This window comes from Chenopodium album, chromosome 5 (assembly GCF_948465745.1).
Source record: "Chenopodium album chromosome 5, dcCheAlbu1.1, whole genome shotgun sequence".
NCBI lineage: Eukaryota > Viridiplantae > Streptophyta > Magnoliopsida > Caryophyllales > Amaranthaceae > Chenopodium > Chenopodium album.
Genome location: NC_137838.1, coordinates 2,457,239 through 2,477,849, shown reverse-complemented (window position 1 = coordinate 2,477,849; position 20,611 = coordinate 2,457,239). Strand labels below are relative to the sequence as shown.

General features: G+C 33.5%; 1 protein-coding gene across 1 annotated transcript; it reads left to right on the top strand.

The window, feature by feature from the left end:
* The first annotated feature begins 11,718 nt into the window (after positions 1 to 11,718).
* Positions 11,719 to 19,068, top strand: LOC145631487 (uncharacterized). The gene is made up of 8 exons (XM_081683580.1): positions 11,719 to 12,014; positions 13,230 to 13,626; positions 13,770 to 14,004; positions 15,564 to 15,610; positions 15,702 to 15,746; positions 16,099 to 16,223; positions 16,588 to 16,696; positions 18,531 to 19,068. The coding sequence occupies exons 2-8, from the start codon at positions 13,522 to 13,524 to the stop codon at positions 18,567 to 18,569; spliced, it is 705 nt and encodes a 234-aa protein (XP_081539706.1). The 5' UTR covers positions 11,719 to 12,014; positions 13,230 to 13,521; the 3' UTR covers positions 18,570 to 19,068.
* Positions 19,069 to 20,611: the final 1,543 nt, after the last annotated feature.

The following is a 20,611-nucleotide window of genomic DNA, read 5'->3' as shown; positions in this document are numbered from 1 at the left end:
TTTAAAATCAAATCTATATTATTAAACCAAATTTGATATTATAAGATAGTATAGATACACATTTTGTTTTCCTATCATTTTAATAAAGCATTATTATTAATAAATAACATCCATGTTCTTTAAACAATAACAGTAGTAAAAATAAGTTAAGTTCAATAAAAAAATAAGTTAATAAAAAAATGTTTTAATATGTAAAAATAATTTTAATTCAACAAAAAAAATAATTTAAGTTTAATAAAAATAATTTCAATTCTAGTATCAATAATTTAAGTAAGGTGATGAGAACAGGGCCTGCAACCTTTGCATTAGTTTAGAGTCCTTACCCTTGCTTAGATATTTACCATTTCAAAATAAATAAATAAATAATATAATATATGTCAATTAAAGGACTTTAGTCATAATATTTTGGGGTTAGTCAACATATACCCTTTTCATTTTTGTTATAAATACCCCCTTAAAAACAATGTTTTACATGTCTTCTTTTCTTTAAGTGTCTTTACATACACTCTCTATTAAGAGAAGACATTCCTAATCTCTAAGTATTTTCTTTTTATATAAAAATAAATAAAAATTAGCAATCTAGTTTTTAAATCCTTTAAACACAACAAAATGAATGAGGACTATGAAAATCCATTCAATCGTTCACCAATAGATGAGAGTGTTCCTGAAGTCAAGGTTTTGGTTGTAGATGATGACTCTTCATGCTTGGATTTTTTCACAAGGTTGCTCAACATGCTTAACTATCAAGGTAATGAATTAAATTATAAAAATTTTCTTCCTCTCCATTAATTTTTAGTATGTATAAAAGTTTTCATATAATCTAGTTGTTTACGATATCATGAGCAAATTATTTTCTCAATGCTCTAATGTTAATTCTTAAAGCTCATCGATTATATATATATATATATATATATATATATATATATATATATATATATATATATATATATATATATATAATTAATTAATTAATTAATTTATGAGCATCTATAATTTTGATTTGTTAATTTGGGATGCAGGAGTTTTTTCGATGTTGAGTGTTCCTTTTTTTATCAAGTCGATTTAATGCATGCAGTTAATATTCATTATTTTGACTTAATAAGGCCTTATTTAGTCCACCAATATTTAAGATTTAAACTACATCTATTAATTAAAAATATTGATACAAAAATTATATATACAAAAATTTAACAAATTCTCGTAAAAAAAAAATAATAATAACAAATTAATTTTGTTAATTATTTCTCTTTACAATTTTTCCATAAGAAACTTTCGAGTAAACTTGGGTTAGGCTTAGGCTAAAAAACGTGGCACATAGGCCTAAGCTTCGGGGCAAGACAAAGTTTGAGCCAAAAAATTGTGCCCAAACTCTCAAGATCGAGTAAAAAATATATTATTTTCGAGTCAAACGAATTTTAACTTACAAAAATGTTTAGGTTGCTCAAATCTCAAAAAATTTAAATAATCGGACTAGCCCGGCTTGAGCCCGAATGTTGGGCCCAAAAATCTCCCAAGCTCGGTCATTTCGGGCCGAGCTTGGCTAACTTTTTTCCGCCTTTGTAATTAAGTGTTTAGATTGCCACATAATTCCCTTTGTTCTTTTTTTAATCTCCCTTATTATTGTAGTAAGAAAAAGAATAATAAAAAAATTGTCATGAATAATTAAACGGTTGACTTGTGTAAAAAGAACGGTTTAATTAATTCTTAATATTACAATCTTTAGCGGTTATCAATTTTAAACAAGTCAAAATCATGCCAAGTGTCGCTCTATGATTCATTTAAAAAATTATTTTAATTAAATTTTCTGTCTACACCCCTTTTTTTGAATAAATTATATTTTCTCCCTCTTCCCCTTCTAACGTTACCATTACCCCACTTGCCTACACCCACCAGGCCACCATCGCTCCACTGCCCCATCCCGCCACCACCCCAACCCACCTTATTCCTGTTCAAAACCACCCGCCCCTCCCATGAAAAAAGTCATTGTTACCCACGAAACGTCAAACCCCTCCAAACACCATCGAAACTACCCCCACCACGCCCAAAACCACTCCGTATGCTTGAAACCCCCTTCAATGGTTTAAAAGATTACAATTTTTATTAAAAAATAAAAGTAAATAAATAAAATTTTCAACCAATCACAGAGTGACACATGGCTTAATTAACCTATGCAAGTTTTATTTAAACTATTTAAAATTGATACCCCTGACCCAAAAAATGTAATATTAAGAATTTAAAAAAGGATGACCTGTTTATAAGAACTGAAACGGCTAAAGGTAATGTTATTAATGACATTTTTTTCAAAAGGAAATTAGTGAAAAGTTGGTCCATTTTGTTAATTGGTATCTATCATACACTATATTGTATGTGGTATAATAAGGAGGTATAAAAGTGAGAATTTCATTTACCATAAAAGAAATTTTCTGTCAAAAAAAAAGGAGGTATAAAAGTGAGAATTTCATTTACCATAAAAGAAATTAAATAAAGTAAAATAAGGAAGATAAAAAAATTAAAAAAAATTAAAAAAAAAAATAAAACCCTTAAAAAATCCAACCATCACATACTTCCTCTAATCCTTTTTTCTTTTTCCATTGAAGAGCGAAAGATCGGAGTAAGTAATAATAAAGATTTTGAATGAATTATTCAAATTAATCAATTTTTACAGCAAAATTTTATGTAAATAGATACAAATACAATTGTAATACAAAATGACCTTACTTAAGAAATTTTACTTCCAACAAATATAACTTTTTACTTATTTTAAACATACAAGTAAATGATACGAGTAATATGTTTCAAAAAAAAAAAAAAAAAAAAAAAAGATACCAGTAATACCTATCAAATGTATGTTTATGGACTCTTACAAGTTTTTCTCATTCAATTCTAATGAGCAAGTTTTAAAAGAGTGTATATTGCTCATATTAGTTCTTTTTTTTTTTTTTTTTTTTTTTTTGTATAATTTTTTAAAAGAAAAAAATAATCTAATTACAGTTATAGGTAATAAATAAAAATCAAATGCCAGCTAATAAAAAAAGAATTTCAGTTTTCAAAAAAAAAAAAAAAAAAAAAAGAATTTCATTTTTTTTAAAGAATAAAAAAGGAATTTCATTGAGATTGCCAGATCATTTAAAAAAGTTTGGATTGTATATAATTGTTTATTTTACAGCTTAAGTTACAACTGAGTTTGTCATATCAAAATCATTTCATTCATAATCAATATTAGAAAAAAAAAATCAATATTAAAAAAAACATTTCATTACTGAAAATCAAAGATCAAATCTAGGTTAGTCAGTGAAAAATAGTTTTATAGAGTAAAAATTAGTTTTATCCATAAAACACAGTTTCATCGAGTGACGAAGTACAATCATTTGAAGAGAGAAAGAATTAAAACTTATTGATTAAATTTATAATGAATTTGTGTAATTAGTAAAAGAGGTCAATGAATTTTGTTAAATTAAACGAGGTCTAGCATGTACAATTGTACATAGACACGAGACACATAGTAATGAATTTTTGTAGTTAGTAAAAAAAAAATGTATCCCATGTTTAAATGTTAATGACATGGAATTAATAGCTTAATTATAATTTTGTCAAATAAATAACTTAATTATAATTATATACTATTTGAGAGTGAGGGATAGCTCAAGTGGTTAGAGCTTCCCTCCCGATTCCGGGAAATCTTAAGATCGATTCTCACTCCCGCCCTTATGGCTCTCTAAACACCAAATAATTATATACTATCTCAAATTTGCTAATAGTTTTTTTTTTTTTTTTTTTTTTTTTTTTTTTTTTTTTTTTTTTACTCAGTGACTCCTGCAAGAGACCCTTTTGAGGCGTTAAACATTCTTCAGATGAAAGTGGTCTCATTTGACTTTGTGCTAGCAGATATTTACATGCCCTTGATGAATGGTGTTGTGCTACAACAAAAAATTGAAGACGATTTTTCAATCCCTGTTGTTTGTAAGTTTACGTGCTTCGTCGTGTAAAATAACCATATTATTTTTCTAATACATATATTGTGACCGATCATTTAGTGACAACCAACCATCATTTAAACTTTTGATTGAGTTAGTCATTTGACATATACTGAAATATTTGAATTACTCTCGATCATGGTAGAGTAACTAACGTAAACTATACTAATTAATTGTCACGATAATTGTGTAATTGCAGTGATGTCAGAAGTTAGTGACAAGCAACAACTTGCAGTAGAAACTGGTTTGCAAGAAGGAGCAATGGTGATGAGTAAGCCACCAACAGTCGATCAAATTCAAAATCTTTGGCGGTATATTCTTACAAGACTTAAAGCTAAGAACAATTTCAAGGGAAAGAAGCCTATAAAAGGCAAATCTGATGAAATTGAATTGAGTGAGTTGAATGGAAATAACGAAAATGAAGATCCCTCTAATATCGATTCAAGGAAGAGGCCGAAGCCTAAGTTGGTTTGGACACCCGCGTTGCACAATAGATTCTTGGACGCTATGAAAGCTATTGGTTATGATAGTAAGTTATTAAATAGATCATCATACTTTATAATAATTAACGTAACATAAATTTGATATCTTAATAATCATTTTAGACGCGCACGTACAGATGCGCACGTGCACGTTTTTAAGATTATAGAGTACATACTCAATTTGTTTGCTTGCATTTACTTTTAATGCAGGGGCTGTTCCGAAAAAGATTATGGAGCACATGAATGTTATTGGATTGTCCCGACAACATATATCTAGCCATCTACAGGTACATAATCAACTTTGTATGCTAAAATAATTTTCTTACATATTTTCTATAAGAACTTGCACTTTTCATGCATTCAAGTATTTCTCACACTTTATTGTTTTATTTATAAATTCATTGTAACATAAAAATATTGAGAGAAAAATCATGCTAGATCATATACGTGAGAATCATCCTTACAAAATAAAATGATCTTTCGAGGTAGTGAGGCTATGAAAAAACATACGTTCACGTACGTTAAATTTTTGTTACTCACAAAGTCACAATATATATGGAGTATACGTACTCTTTTTGTCCTGAAATAAAATTCACATATAAAAACTGGTTATTAGTTACGGGTTCTAACATAGATTATTTTTTATCAATATTATTGCAGAAATATCGGATCTATATGAAGAAAATTTATGACGCCTGTATGAAAATCGAAGAATATGGTGTTCCTTTTGATTGGATGCAAATGATGTCAAGCTTAAGTTGGGAAGAATTTCCAGACCTTGTTCACAACAGCTACTTGCTTAACTATGCAACTGCAGTGTTTATGAAAGAGATTGAAGAAGACAAAAATAGGACTACATTCAAGAGAAGGAGAACTTTTACTCAATTCGGGCTGAATAATGCAATGCCAATGCTTGGTAATGGTACAAACACCTCCGGTAATGGTATTGGTTTATCGCCGTCTTTGGCACCATCATCATCTCAGGGGCTTGGTAGCTTGTACACCCCTTACCGGCCCATTGCATCTCGTGTCACACCAATTTCGAGCAATGGTAATATTGGTGCAACTAGTGGTGTTGGTAGCTTGTACACCCCTTATCGGCCCCTTGTACCTGTCACACCAATTCCCAGCAATGGTACTACTAGTACTATTGGTGCAACTAGTGGTGTTGGTAGCTTGTACACCCCTTATCGGCCCCTTGTACCTGTCACACCAATTCCCAGCAATGGTACTACTAGTACTATTGGTGCAACTAGTGGTGTTGGTAGCTTGTACACCCCTTATCGGCCCCTTGTACCTGTCACACCAATTCCGAGCAATGGTACTACTAGTACTATTGGTGCAACTAGTGGTGTTGGTAGCTTGTACACCCCTTATCGGCCCCTTGCACCTGTCACACCAATTCCGAGCAATGGTACTACTAGTACTATTGGTGCAACTAGTGGTGTTGGTAGCTTGTACACCCCTTATCGGCCCCTTGCACCTGTCACACCAATTCCGAGCAATGGTACTACTAGTACTATTGGTGCAACTAGTGGCGTTGGTAGCTTGTACACCCCTTATCGGCCCCTTGCACCTGTCACACCAATTCCGAGCAATGGTACTACTAGTACTATTGGTGCAACTAGTGGTGTTGGTAGCTTGTACACCCCTTATCGGCCCCTTGTACCTGTCACACCAATTCCGAGCAATGGTACTACTAGTACTATTGGTGCAACTAGTGGTGTTGGTAGCTTGTACACCCCTTATCGGCCCCTTGCACCTGTCACACCAATTCCGAGCAATGGTACTACTAGTACTATTGGTGCAACTAGTGGCGTTGGTAGCTTGTACACCCCTTATCGGCCCCTTGCACCTGTCACACCAATTCCGAGCAATGGTACTACTAGTACTATTGGTGCAACTAGTGGTGTTGGTAGCTTGCACACCCTATATCGGCCCATTGCATCTCGTGTCACACCAACTCTGATCAATGGCACTATTGGTGCAACTAGTGGTGTCGGTAGCTTGCACACCCTATATCGGCCCATTGCATCTCGTGTCACACCAACTCTGAGCAATGATACTTTTGGTGCAACTAGTGGTGTTGGTAGCTTGTACACCCCATATCGGCCCATTGCATCTCGTGTCACACCAACTCTGAGCAATGGTACTTTTGGTGCAACTAGTGGTGTTGGTAGCTTGTACACCCCATATCAGCCCATTTCACCTCTTGTCACACCAATTTCGAGCAATGGTACTATTGGTGCAACTAGTGGTGTTGATAGCTTGTACACCCCATATCGGCCTATTTCACCTCTTGTCACACCAATTACAAGCAATGGTGCTATTGGTGCAACTAATGGTGCAAATTATTACCATGATATTATTGGTAATCGTATGCGTAACAATAATGTACCATGGCGCGTGCTAGAGAGTACCGTGCCAAATGTTGGTGGTTACATCAATAATAATGGTACGGGTACACAACCTCAAACTGTGATGACACAATGGCCATTCGGATATGCTGGGTTACATGGCGGCGGCCCAAGTAATGGTATGGCTGTGGATAATAACGGACACTTTCCGGGAGGCATACAAAACTTTACTAATGGCAACTACATGATGCAGCAACCTTCTATTGGTAATATGGCTAGTAATATTGTGGGACAACCTTATGGTGTTGCTACTTCTCAGGTGAATTATATGCCAACTTACATGAATCAACATCTTGGTACCAACTCTATGCCTGATACTACTCCTGTGCCTGCTGCCATGCCTAGCCATGTCGCGTCTTCTTCTAGTGATCCTACGACGACTAGGCTGTCCAACTTTGGAAGTAGGCCAAATTTCACCCTACCAAATTCCTTTGTGAGTCCTATGGGTGAATTCTTCAACTTGTCACAACAACCTTTCTCTCAAATTGCTGCTATGATTAATTTGACTAAGGGTGCTACTACTCCTTTGGGAGCTGTGTGGAACCATGCCGCGCAATCTTCTTCTGATGAGGCTAACAATGGTCCGCTACCTTTGGCTAAGTTGTCTGACTTTGTTAAGCAACCTGTTCCTGCAACTGATGTTGTTGACATTTCTGACGATTCTAAGAAAGCACCTTCTGATGTCAACGTGCTCAACTCTGTTGATGAGCAACCTCAGCCTAATGTTGCTGCTGCTACCAGCAACATGACCAAGTCTGTTGCGCAACAGCCTCAAGTTGTTTCTGGTAACTCAGACAATTTGACCAACACATCAGCTGGTAATCAAAATGTGGTTACATTTACTGAGCAATTGGTTATTGGTAATCAAGAGAGTAATGGTTCTTCTGCGTCAAATGATCAACAAGCTCAGGTATGTTTTCTTTGTAATCAATCAATTATGTTCGATCAATCTATCCTTCATTTAATTCCTCTGTTTTTTTAGCTCACACATTTTAATTATCACTTTTATCGATACAGAAGAGGTTAACACTGTTGTAAAAAAAAAAAATCAACGGTTATATTAATATTATGAAATTATACATTGAGGCAATCCTAATAAACGACTTTGTTTTACCATCATTATAGATCATATAAGGTAATCAAAGTAGTTGTGAATAATGTCAAAAGTTAAAATATGTCAACTAAAAAAGAATGAATGACAACAAATATTATATATCGTTCGCATGATTTTTTTTTTTGGGTAATGTAAATTTCCTAATATCTTTCTATTATCCATGGATAAAGCCAATAAATGCAAATCATGATACTAATATCTTAAAATATACGTTCAAAATATTAGTACTCCGTAATACACGCATGCCACAACATAAATTCATAAGTTTATTACATACGTACCATGCCTTAGATAATCATATACGTACATATTTATATGCTTATTTTCCCGTGTCCTTTGGACTCATATACATATATTGTATTTGTAATATTTGTAGCAAATGGAGGGCTATGGCTTCAACAATGGAACCTCGAATCACCTCCAAAATTGGTTATCAAATGTTTATAATGATGAATATTCCATGGTACGTACATAAACTACTTCATAATTAATATATAAAACTTAAGTTTTTCACTTAATTGGCTCATTTCTATACGCTTCTTACCAAGTTAATTCATCTAGTATTGTTAGTCAATTATATGGAGAGAATTTGTTGAATTTTGGAATAAGTAATTACGTACTATCAACTAGAAAAATAGAGGGGAAAGTATATTGTTATCCCGTCATGACTATTCAAAATAATCACTTTTTCCAGCTTAACTAGATGAAATCAGGAGGGAAGCTCTAACCACTCGAGTTATCTATCTCTCACTCTCTATATTGCTTGATATATGACTATGTTTTTGTCTATGTTATGTAGGATCCTATGGATGCAATTGCTGCCTACTTAAACAACGATCTGGTTGATGCTGACAATGATCCATTGCTGGGAGAGTATTGAAGAGGTGTTCGTTGGTCCTTTCATCTAGGCGTTTTCAAATAAAGAATAAAGCAAAAACAATCTATTTGCTATTAAGTTTTTATTTCTTAAATAATGTTGAACTTGGTTTATTTGCTATGAAAATGGATTAAAACAATATGATCTTTGGACTAGTTTTCTCAAAATATTATGAAGTTTAAATAATTTTGGAAAATGATTCTAAAGTTGTATGGAAAATCTTCCGAAAATGCTTTAAAAAGCTCCATATTTATATGGGGTGCATTTGAGGAAAATTAATTCCTAAGAACTTGGGACTATTATTCCAAAATGAAAAAGAACGAACTTCTTAATCAAAAAATGTCCAAAGTTATATCTGTTTTAGTCCATTTTTTCTTTAATAATATTGTAAAACAATGGATTTGCTTTTGGTTTGTACCTGAAGTTTCAATTCAGAGAAAAATAATGATAATTGGATGATTATCAATCTATTTTGCATGTTATAAATTTACAGGTTAGAAATAGATTTATGTACGCATATTATATGCCTACTTTACCTTGAATACCATTACATGGTAATCAAGTGATGGCCTTGCACAAAGAAGGTCCAAGAGTTAAACAAATAGATTAGGTCAGGGGTGATAACAAGACGAGCCGAGTTTGAGTTATTAAGCTTAGCTCAACACAAGATTTTAGCTCTTCTAGCTATTTATCTTCGATTTTATCTGAAATATTTTTTAAATCATACTATAGTGTATGTATAATCACAATATCTTAGACCTACTATACACTTGAGTGGAATGACTATGTCTCTTTAATGATCAATTAGAGTATTAGATAGTTAAGGATATACGAATCTATATCTATACTTAGTATTTAAAAACACAAACCACAAATCTATACTAAGCCACATGTCACCTCTCTTAATCCTTTCTTTTTAAATTTTCATTTTAATATAAAAATAAAATATATAAATAATGTTTGAGTCTTTTAATCTTTATGCATTCTAAAACTTACAAATTTAAGTAAGAAAATTAAGTGTTTCATATTCAATATGATAACTTAAAGTTAAACTAATTTGTGTTCGTTACATTAACAATAAATTAGTCTTTTCATCTCCTAAACTTAAATATAACTTAAACCAATGTGTCATCTCATGCCCTACAATATCTATGTATATATATCTAATAAAATTCCACAACAACACTAACACTTTTCAAGAAAAATAACCTAAGTAACAACCCGTGCATTGAATGGGTCAAAAGGCAAGTTGAAATATAAATGATGAACCAAAAGTTATTACAAATATACTTGAGTGAAGTAATTATGTCTTAATTGATCTATTAGATAGTTAACGATATATATGAAGTATAAATGATGAACCAAAAGTCTTTGTAACCTTGACACACCTCCGACAAACCTTGATCATGAATAAATTGTTTGAAAACCCAAGATTTGATTTAAAAAGTTACGGTGTTGAAAACCCAAGATTATGCAAAAGATAATCTTTTATCGGATCCTTGTCTAAATTCTTAATTACAAGTACTCAATAGAATATAGACAAGATTTTGTACTGAGACCCTTCCTGTTCGTAGCCTGCTCAAGTTCAGACATTTGACAGAAGAAGCTGCCTGCCCATGGTGTAATAAAGAAGAGGAAAGCTGGAAACATGCCTTTTTTGAGTGTGAACGAGTTCAGGAACTTTGGTCAGAGCTTGATTGCTGCGAACTCTGTAATCTAGACAAGATGGACACAGCGTGCAATTTGGTGGCGAGCTGGAACAAGCTACAGTCTGAAAAGAAAATACGAGGCATCTACCTTATGTGGGGTATTTGGCTTGACCATAATCTGAGAGTTTTCCAGGGCAAGAGCACTCCAAATACTGTGTTAATTGCACGGGTTTTAAGATGGGCAGAGGAGAATGAGAAGTACAGCAAGGCTATATATATTCGACCCCTGCTAACGGTCAGAGGAGCAGTTCGAAGACCTGGGTGGCACCTCCTTCTGGCTGGGTGAAAATCAACACGGATGCAACATTGACTGAGGAAGGATGGGTAGGGGTGGGTGTTGCAGCTCGAGATAACCTTGGCAAGGTTATTTTTTCAGCTTGTAAACGCTGGAAGGCTTGGTGGCAAATCGAAGTTGCAGAAGCTAAAGCCATTAATTTTGCGTTGAAGTTGGGCAGTAGCTTTGGATGTACGAGAATCATCATCGAATCTGATTGTCAAATTGTCACCAACCGCTTATCCAAGGGCGCTTCCCACTTGACTGACCTGGATGCTGTACTTGGGGATGCCCTGAAGCTGAGCACCTCGTTCGAACAAGTCTGCTGGTCTCATGTGCGGCGTGAAGGAAATGAAGTGGCTCATCACCTACCACGTTTTATTCCTTGCAATGTAGAGCAAATTTGGGAGAATTGTGTCCCTTTGGAAGTGTCTCCTTATGTACTCATGGATTCCCTTATTAATGAATGATTTTTGAGCTTTGCTCCCCGTCAAAAAAAAAAAAAAAATAGAATTTAAATTACTTATCTAAAACCTATGGAGTATCCATAAAACTTTAAAAATAACAGTAACGAAGTTAATATATGCACAAGTTAAGATAATCTTCTAAATTTTTAAAGGAATAGGAAAATTTTAAGAAACAAAATGAGTACTCTTTTTTTTTTTGTTTTTTTTGCCGGGAACAAAATGAGTACTTTAATATACGTATATATACTGTAAAATTTGACGAAAATGTTATATACAAGATCCAAATTAATAAATACGGAGTACATCCGATTGTACCATAGACATAGTGGCAATATCGATACCGGTTTCGGCCCCACGCAAAGTCTTGCAAGACCCTCTATGGCTTTGTCCTGCGTCACAACTGTGGAACCCCCTCTATGGCTTTGTCCTGCGTCGAAATTTCTAATTTTTACCAAACAGCTTTCTCTTTATCTAGCCAAAATATAATTCCTAATATTTTGACTTCTTAGTTCATCTCTTACTCTGAGAAAGTGAGAGAGAGAAACTGTTAAAAATTGGAAAAACCCAAATCATCAGAAAACCCCATTATTTGGAATATCTCAATTATTTGTTGTAATCTACTGATTTTGTGGTCTAGGTATCAACAACCCCATCTTCCCAATTTTATTTTTTCTTGCAAATCTCACTAAAAAATCATCAGGTATATTTCATCATCTCTAGCTCTCAAATTATATATTTGCACAGTTTAATTACTAGTTAGGATCTGCAAGATTCCATTTTTATTCTTGTAATTACTTCACATTGTTTATATTATAGGAAATTTAATGGGTTTTGTTAGCAAATTGTTTGCTTTCTTTAATGTTTTTGAGTTGATTATGTTGTAATTTTGTTGCGTAAGTAGGTTAATGTTGTTGGGTAATTGTCATTTTCTGTTGATATTATTAATTTTATCAAAAAAATTGACAAAGTCAGAGGAATACATGTCTAAATTACTAGTTTTATGCAATTATAAGTTTCTAAGAAAAGACGATACTTGTGGGAGGAAATTGTACTTGAGAGCTGACCTATTGTTTGATTAACTAGTACATAGTACTGTTTTAAGGTTGTAATAGTAATTTGTTGTTTGTTTCTTAGTTGACTGACATATATTCTAGTAATATTTACACAGATTTTCCTTGGAATTCTATTTGTTTGATGCTAAGAAGCTTGTTCTTGAATTTTGGAGATATTGTATGATCAAGATTTTGTCTAGGTTGTTTTCAAGATAATTAAAAATATTTATATTGCACTTTCTATCCGCGTTCCCATGTTCTTAGGCATGGAAATATCCACAATGTAAATTCTTTATGCTGTCTTTGTCAATGTGAGGTGAGGCATGTAGTAATTTGGAAAATTGGTCGGAATTCTTGGTCGATGTGGCTTAGTTAGAGAAGAAATTCTAATTAATAATGACCAAAAAGGCTATAAATACACTGAACTTCTAATTAGGTTCTTTCCTCTTCTTTTTCACTTTTTCATTAATCTTCCTGATTTAAGTCATCATATGTTTTTTGAGGTTCTGGCTAATATTGAAGAAGGGAGAGTCTTTTAACGGGTTTATGGGGATCCATCATTAAGGTCTTTACTTATCTTTCATATGAAGTATTTGCTAATCTATGTAATATGCATTCGTTTATCCTTTTTGGTCTCAGGAATGGAAACACCCTTTTCATTTAAGATTGAGATTAGTATGTTCATCGTATCGATGATCTTAATTGATTCTAGTACTACAGTTTTCTGCATTTCATTACTTGTATTGGTGCATATTCTGTAAATACGGTCCTTTTTTGTGAACTTTTGAACGCTGCTATAATATTCTCAATAGAAGAGTTAACAATAATGACCACAGGTCCTGATTATCTCTTCTTTCTTGTAGCTATATTTGCTGTTGTTGATGGTATTCGTACTGGTCTAGTTTAGAGAATTGAGGTGTTTAAAAGCTGATCAAAAGGAATTGGCTTCAGCTTTAAAGGCACATCTGGTTCAGAGAACAGTTTAAGTGGTGATTCAAATTGTTGATCAAAAGAGAATTTGTCAAGGCACCTTTTGATTTGAGGTGCTGATACACATTCTTCTGCGGCTCTGCCTCTGTTAAAGGTTCCTGTCCTGAACTCCTGATTCATTTTAGAGGACTGAGGTGATTTCAATAGAGAAATTATCAAGCAGCTATGGGTAGCCAGCCATGGGAGGAACATCATGTCCTACCTGAGCTTAAAGAAAATCTGGAAGAACTGTTTCCTGGTCTTACTATTGAAGAGGCTCTTCAGCATCAGGTATATCTCTTAGAACTTTCAAGGATTGTTCTTTCCATGTTTCTACAAAATTTTATATATGTAAGTTTGATGTGCTGTGTTTGAAATTAGAACTTAGCTGACCCTTGGTGTTGACTTTTTTTAATTTTTAATTTACATCTCAGGAAAGTCTTTACCAGTCCCTAAAGATTAGCTGTCTAACTATAGACCAAATAGCTAGATCTTCTGACAATGAACCAAGCAGTAGCCATGAGCATTCATGGGGAGAATCATCATTTTCAGGAAGTTGTGACTATGATTTGGCATTGGATGAAGCTGTGGCTAGATCTTTGCAAGAGTTAGATTTAGAAGAAGAAATTGATCATGATGCCATTTCAGAATCACTGCGGAGTGCTTCTAGTAAGTAGTTCAAGACTAATTTTATAATGAATGCTGAAGTTTTTGGAACTCAATTTCTTTCCTTACTTTAGTAGTTTAGTAAAGCCTGAATTTTACTGTCCACACTTCTTTGATTGTTGATCAAACTTTACCTTTTTTTTTCCTACTGACTAATTGTTTCTGAAGTGCTGTGGGGGGTATAAAGTTTTTTTTTAAGGTTGATGTAGGAAATGCATCTTTCTTCTGTTAATACTCATTCTGTATTCACAGGCTGTAGCAGGTTGGCCTAACATTCCTGAAATCGGAAGAAGTTACTACTTTTTCATTGTTAAATTAGCTTGATGTATATTTTTCTGTGATCATTCTTGCCGAAATATTGTTGAGTATTAATTCTAACCTGGTTGTTTCTAGAATTGGACAAGGAAATGTGTTAATACTCATCCTATGCTCACATGCTGCGCCAGGTTGGTGGATTGGCACTTAGATTCTTGAAATGGGAATTATTTTATTGTGGGATTATAACCTATTAGGTCTTTCGTCCATCTTAGAAGCTGTTATGCATGCCTGTGTCTCTCATTCTCCCACGACCTCTGAGCAGTTGTTCTACTCCTTTCTGAGATTTATTGTTTCAAATCTCCATTTTCCTTATCTCTAGAGTACCATTTAAATTATTGATTGATTCTCATTCGCTGCATTGGTAATTGACTTTGTGACGTTATTTATGTTTTTTATGCTCATACTCAAATAATTGTTCCTTAAACTTGCAAAAACATGTGAGGTTGTGACCGGATACACGTGACTATAACTTTTCTGCACGGAAACAGTAAACCTCTGTAGTTCTTGTGGCATCCAGGTAGGTCTCATACTCCATCTTCTCGTATAGACTTTGCTGCCAGTGTGTCTTAACGACTCTTAGACTTTTTTTTCTTACAAAATATACCGAGGAATTTGTTAGTCCAGGATCGGTTTAAGTCTTACAGACAACAATTTTTACTCCTCTTAGCATGTATAATATATTAATATCTGATGTGACTCATGCGAGCTTGATTCTTTGCTGGAGTCTTATCATATATGTTTTGTTTTCATTCATTATGTTATGGTCTTAGTTCTAAGACAATTTAAGCTTAAAAAGTGCTTTTGCTCAAGTGTAATTTCGTCTATGAAAGCTTCTTCCTTCTGGTTCTTTGCTTTATTTTGTGTCATATTCATTAGTTCTTTTATGTCGACTTCTTAGAGGTATTTCCAAGCCCATTATGGCTCTTAGTATTAGGAAGAAATGAACAGTAGAGGGCCTATACATGTTTGTGGATATGGTCAATGTGACGGATATGTTCTAGTTTCTTGACTAGTCACTGTGTCATTTATCTTTTCTTTACCTTCCATTTTTCATAAAATTGCCTCTGTTTCCGTCACCAGTATAACTTCTAGTCTTCTATGGCTCACGGCTGTACTCCTGTTCCCCGACCATACTTAAAAAAAAGTCTGATGGTCTGATGTCTAACTGAATATTAGAAAGTTAATATACATTATGTGGAATCATGGTATTGTATAAACAATAATTCTTTTTATCGTATATATAGGGAACTCTGAACCTACTGCTGCTGCTGCTGCTGGCACATCTGTCTCGGTAATTCGATTAGGATCTTTCACACAAATATTAATCTACTTCGTATTACTTTTTGTCTGAAAAGGCAATCCTGTCACTTTCATGCTTGCAGGAGACAATTCAGGATTCCGTTGATCCAGATGAAATGACTTATGAGGTAAGTTGGGCATTTTATCTACTTTTTCATGTTAATTAACTCAAGTTATCTCTCTTTCTGGTTGGAAATGTTTATATGAGGCATTGAGGCCGCTTGTAGGTTTGTTGCAAAATCTGCACAAGCTGCCATTTGTTTCATTAACCTATTCTTCAAAGTAGGTTTTATGCCCATTCAATAGGGTTTGGTTATTGCTGTATTACATTTTGGAGCTTCATGGTCACCTGAGAAAGGGATCATGCAACTCTGACTGTAAAAGTGTAAAGAGTTCAGATACTCACATTTAAGTCTTCAAATGTTTATTTATATACGTAGTATCATTTATTGTAATTATAGATTTTTTTCCCTATTTCAGGAGCTGCAGTCCTTGGGGGAAGCAATTGGTAGTGAGAACCAAGGATTATCTAAGAGTGAGATATCCAGTTTGCCACGTCACACACACAAATCTGGGATTTTCTCAAAGAAGATCGATATTGGAGAGTAAGTTCACTTCCTCCTATGTCTACCCCCTCCCCTCCTGAAAAAGAATTGAGGAACTGGTAGACACTTGTTTGGAGGTTTTTTTGTGGTCATCCAAGCGAAGCTATATTTCCAACAATGGATGAACTTAAAACAATAACAAAGTAATGTCCCCTTAATTTCGAGCTTCTGTTTGTGAAATCTATAAGTCCATTCTGGTTTTTGTAAATTAACATTTCATACCAATGAAAATTTTGCCTGCTTTTTAACTTTTGAATTTCCAATGTTAAAATATGATTATATGATTGATACCTTTTTGGTTGTCTTAAGAGTGTTGTTTTTGTCATACTGATCAACTTTACTGATGGTGCAATGCATTTTTCAGCTGCGTGATCTGTTTTACAACATATAAAAACAGGGATTCTATTATCAGTCTGCCATGTTTACATCAATATCATAAAGATTGTATAGAGCCTTGGCTAGTTAAGAAAAGGGTAAGCTACTTATCTATGTAGTATTTTATTTTCCTCTATATTATTCGATGTGTTAATTTTACTTGACTGTTGCTTCGCATTTAATCATGGTCTCGGTGACTTGTACGTGGTGAAAGGTTGTGCAAACGCTTAATGTTGATTGACAAATAGAATCAGCCGAATGTTATTAGGATCGGGATTCTACTTTGGATCGGAAGATAGGGGTAGGATCGAGTCGTAAAATCGGATCGTAGGATCGACCGATCCTATAAAATTGCAAAAACTAAAAATTTTACTAAACTTTATCAATTATTTATTCATATTTAAACTAAATTAAGTATATAATAAAAATATATCAATTTTTTTAAAAAGTTATTTCCTTAAATACATTACATGACGATAATGTATACATACGCAATCTAAATTTCTAATACTACTTGTTACTTTTATATTCTAATTCTAATAAAAAAAAAAAGTTAACCTCTATAAAAAAATCCAAAGAAATTAGCTTCCACTCACTAAATATTAACATTTTTATGTACAATTTACATGCTTGCTTTGAAATTAGATAATTAAATTCATTGTAACATAATCAGCTACATCGATCAAGTGAAATTCGAGTGAAATCAGGCAGGGTTGAAACCACAATATCTACCAACCAAGAACAATAGTAGGCCCGCAAATTTAACTTATTTTAAACAAAAATAATTAAATAAATAAAAATTAAAGGGAAAACAATAAAGAAAAATAAATAAATTGGAAAGAAATCAGTAGAGCAAGCCCATACTTAAGTCCACTAAGATAAAAATGTTCCTTTTAAGCTTATTTTGTAAAATCGGCCATAGGATCGTAGAATCGTTGTCGATCCTACCGATCCTATACGATTCTACCGATCCTATGGCCGATCCTACCGCAGACCGATTCTATGGACGATCCAGATCGACTAGGTGTATTAGGATCGTAGAATCGCACGATTCTACGATCCGGATCGCGATTTTGATAACTATGATCAGCCCTAATCTAATATTCCTCTTTCATTTCTGAACAATTTGAAATTTTTTTGGGGGGTCTCATCTCTGATATCTAAGTATTAATGGTATAGTAGATACATCTTTGCCAGCTACTTTAGCGTCATCACCGATCAACATTGAAAGAATTTTGCTTTGCAATTGCATGTGTTTCTGCTTATTTCAGTTTGTCCCTTGTCACTTTGAAAGCTTACCGTCTCAAGTACTGTTGAGATTGGAAAAGGACTAATGACATCCATTTGAGGGTTGTTCAACTTATGTTATCTGACATTGTTTGCTAACTCTGTTGATCAGATTCTAAGATTTCCTGGCTGTTAGCATTACACAAGCTACTGTCAGAGCAAATTGTACAATTTTTAATATCTTCCTTGGTAATAGAGGTGTAGTAGGCTGGATTAAATTGGTCAAACAGGCTAATTCTAATTGTTTGTGTCCCCATCCACCAATCCAGCCGGCCAGCCCTTTCTCCATCCCTTAACCCCAAAATACAAAAGGCGTAGTGGCCTAATGGGATACAGAGTGGTTATATTGCTAATTAAGTTGCTTAACTTTATAACATTCCCTTAGTGTTTTTAATTGATCTTAACTTGGAATGTATGCTTGCAATTTTGGGATTATACTTGATGGTGTAACAGGATTTCATTATGATCATTAAGTTGCTTACCTTTAATATAACATGGGAGCTCCTAGTTGATAACTTGCAAATTTGGATTGCTTGCTTGCAAATTTAGAATGCATGTGTTTGTAAATAGTTTGATTCCTATCTTTTTTAGTCGAACATGCTTTTGTGTTGATGACTTGATGCAAACGTTTTGTTTTTCATTCAGATTTGCCCGCTCTGCAAAAAGGAAGTTAAGTTGTCATGAGATTGACCTAGCCATGCATCGTGCAGTACATCCAACCACCATATTGCTACAAGTTCTATAGTATAAGAAGAGAGTGAGGGATAGCTCAAGTGTTTAGAGCTTCCTTCCCGGTTTCAGGAGATCCTGGGATCAATTCTCACCCCCGTCCTTGTAGTTGTGTAAAATTTGGTTACTTCTATTGTTTGTTTGTTTCTTTCATTATGGTGGAATGTAAAAATATTTCTCTTCTGCAATTTAAGATTGATGTGGTTGCATCCATTTGTATGAAAACTCGAGTTATATGTAGTATTTAGTATATATGAAGGTTGTAACTTGTAAGGTACCAATGTTTTTCTGAGCTTTAAGTTATGTGGTGTTGCATTCTCCTCCACCCCATTAACTTATACTCCGTAGTTGAAGCTCCTTGAGACTGAGTTTTGTATGACACTGCCTTACACTATTTTATTGTGAGGCACTGTAAATTATATAATATAGATAATATATATTTATTACGACTATACGAGAATTTGTGTTTTTTTTTTTTTTTTGACAAATTGTTTAATTTAGTTGTTACTACTATAATATTACATTGAATTTTCTTCAATTGCGTATTATTTGTTTATACAAACGAGGGCAGTATTGTGAATGTGGATAATACGAGTTGTATATCTATTGATTAAAAAGGTTGTATGGACAATGCAAGTGTACAACATGAATGAGCAAGCTAGATAAAAAGTTGCTAACATAGTTATGGTACCTAATGCGGTATAAAGTCAAAGTGTTTTTTGTTGACCCTCTAGGGTACTGTAATAGAACTTCATAGTTATAAATAAATTGGGCTAATTGTGAATTAGTTCTGTATGTGGGCGATACTTGCGTGACAATTAATGAAAAAGGTTGTTTAGAAAACACAATTATGGTATGAAATCAATTATGAAGAGGTAATTTTTTTAAAAAAGACAAAAGCTAACGAACGTCCCGGAAGCGTTGGATAAGCTAAAAAAAAAGTATATAATCAACAGCCTTGTATGTTGACCATCTTGAGTAATATGCTAGAAATTTAAACAAATGTGGGTTAGGCTAGGATAATTGTTAGTTAATTATGTATGTGCACAATACTAGTGACAATAAATGAAAAAGATTGTAAGGGTAATGTGAATGTCATAAATGAGTCAATCGGTCAAACAATTACTACATTAATTATCGTATAAAATCATTAATGAAGAAATAAATAGACAAGAAATCATTTAAAATACATGTGTTGACTTGTTGACCCTCTTGAGTATTGTGATATAACTATAAACACCTAAGGGTTGGGCTAGTCTAATTGTAAATTAATCGCGTATGTGCACAACACTCGTGTGGCATCAAATTAAAAGATTGTATGGACAATGTAAGTGTCATGAATGAGTCAGCCACTAAAAAAGTTGCTACGAAACAAGTATGAAAAAGTAAATAAGCAAAAATAGTATAAAATCAACGTGTTACGGACTTGTTAACCATCTGGAGTAATGTGTTAGAAATATAAACAAGTACGAGTTATGCGCGCTGGAATTGTTAATTAATTATGTTTGTGCATAATGTGTGACAATAAATGAAAAGGTTGTATGGATAATGTGAGTGTCATAAATGAGTCAGTCGGTCAAAAAGTTGTTACAATAATTATTGTATCAAATCAATAATGGACGTAAATAGACAAACATTGTATAAAATACATGTTGACTTGTTGACTATCTTGAGAACTGTGATTAAACTTTAAACAGCTAAGGGCTGGGCTAAACTAATTATACTACCTCCGTTAACTTTTATTTGCAACTTTGGGGTATTATTTGTGAGATATAAAATATTCCAAAGTTGCAAATAAAAGTTAACGGAGGTAGTATATTAATTGTGTATATGCACAGTAAGTATGACAATAAATGAAAAAATGGATGTTAGACAATGTATGTGTCATGAATGAGTCCGTAAGGGAAAAAGTTGTTACAATAATTATGGTATGAAATCAAGTATGAAAAACTTAGGGCTTGTTTGGCATCATTTTAAGTTTTCAGTTTCCCATTTTA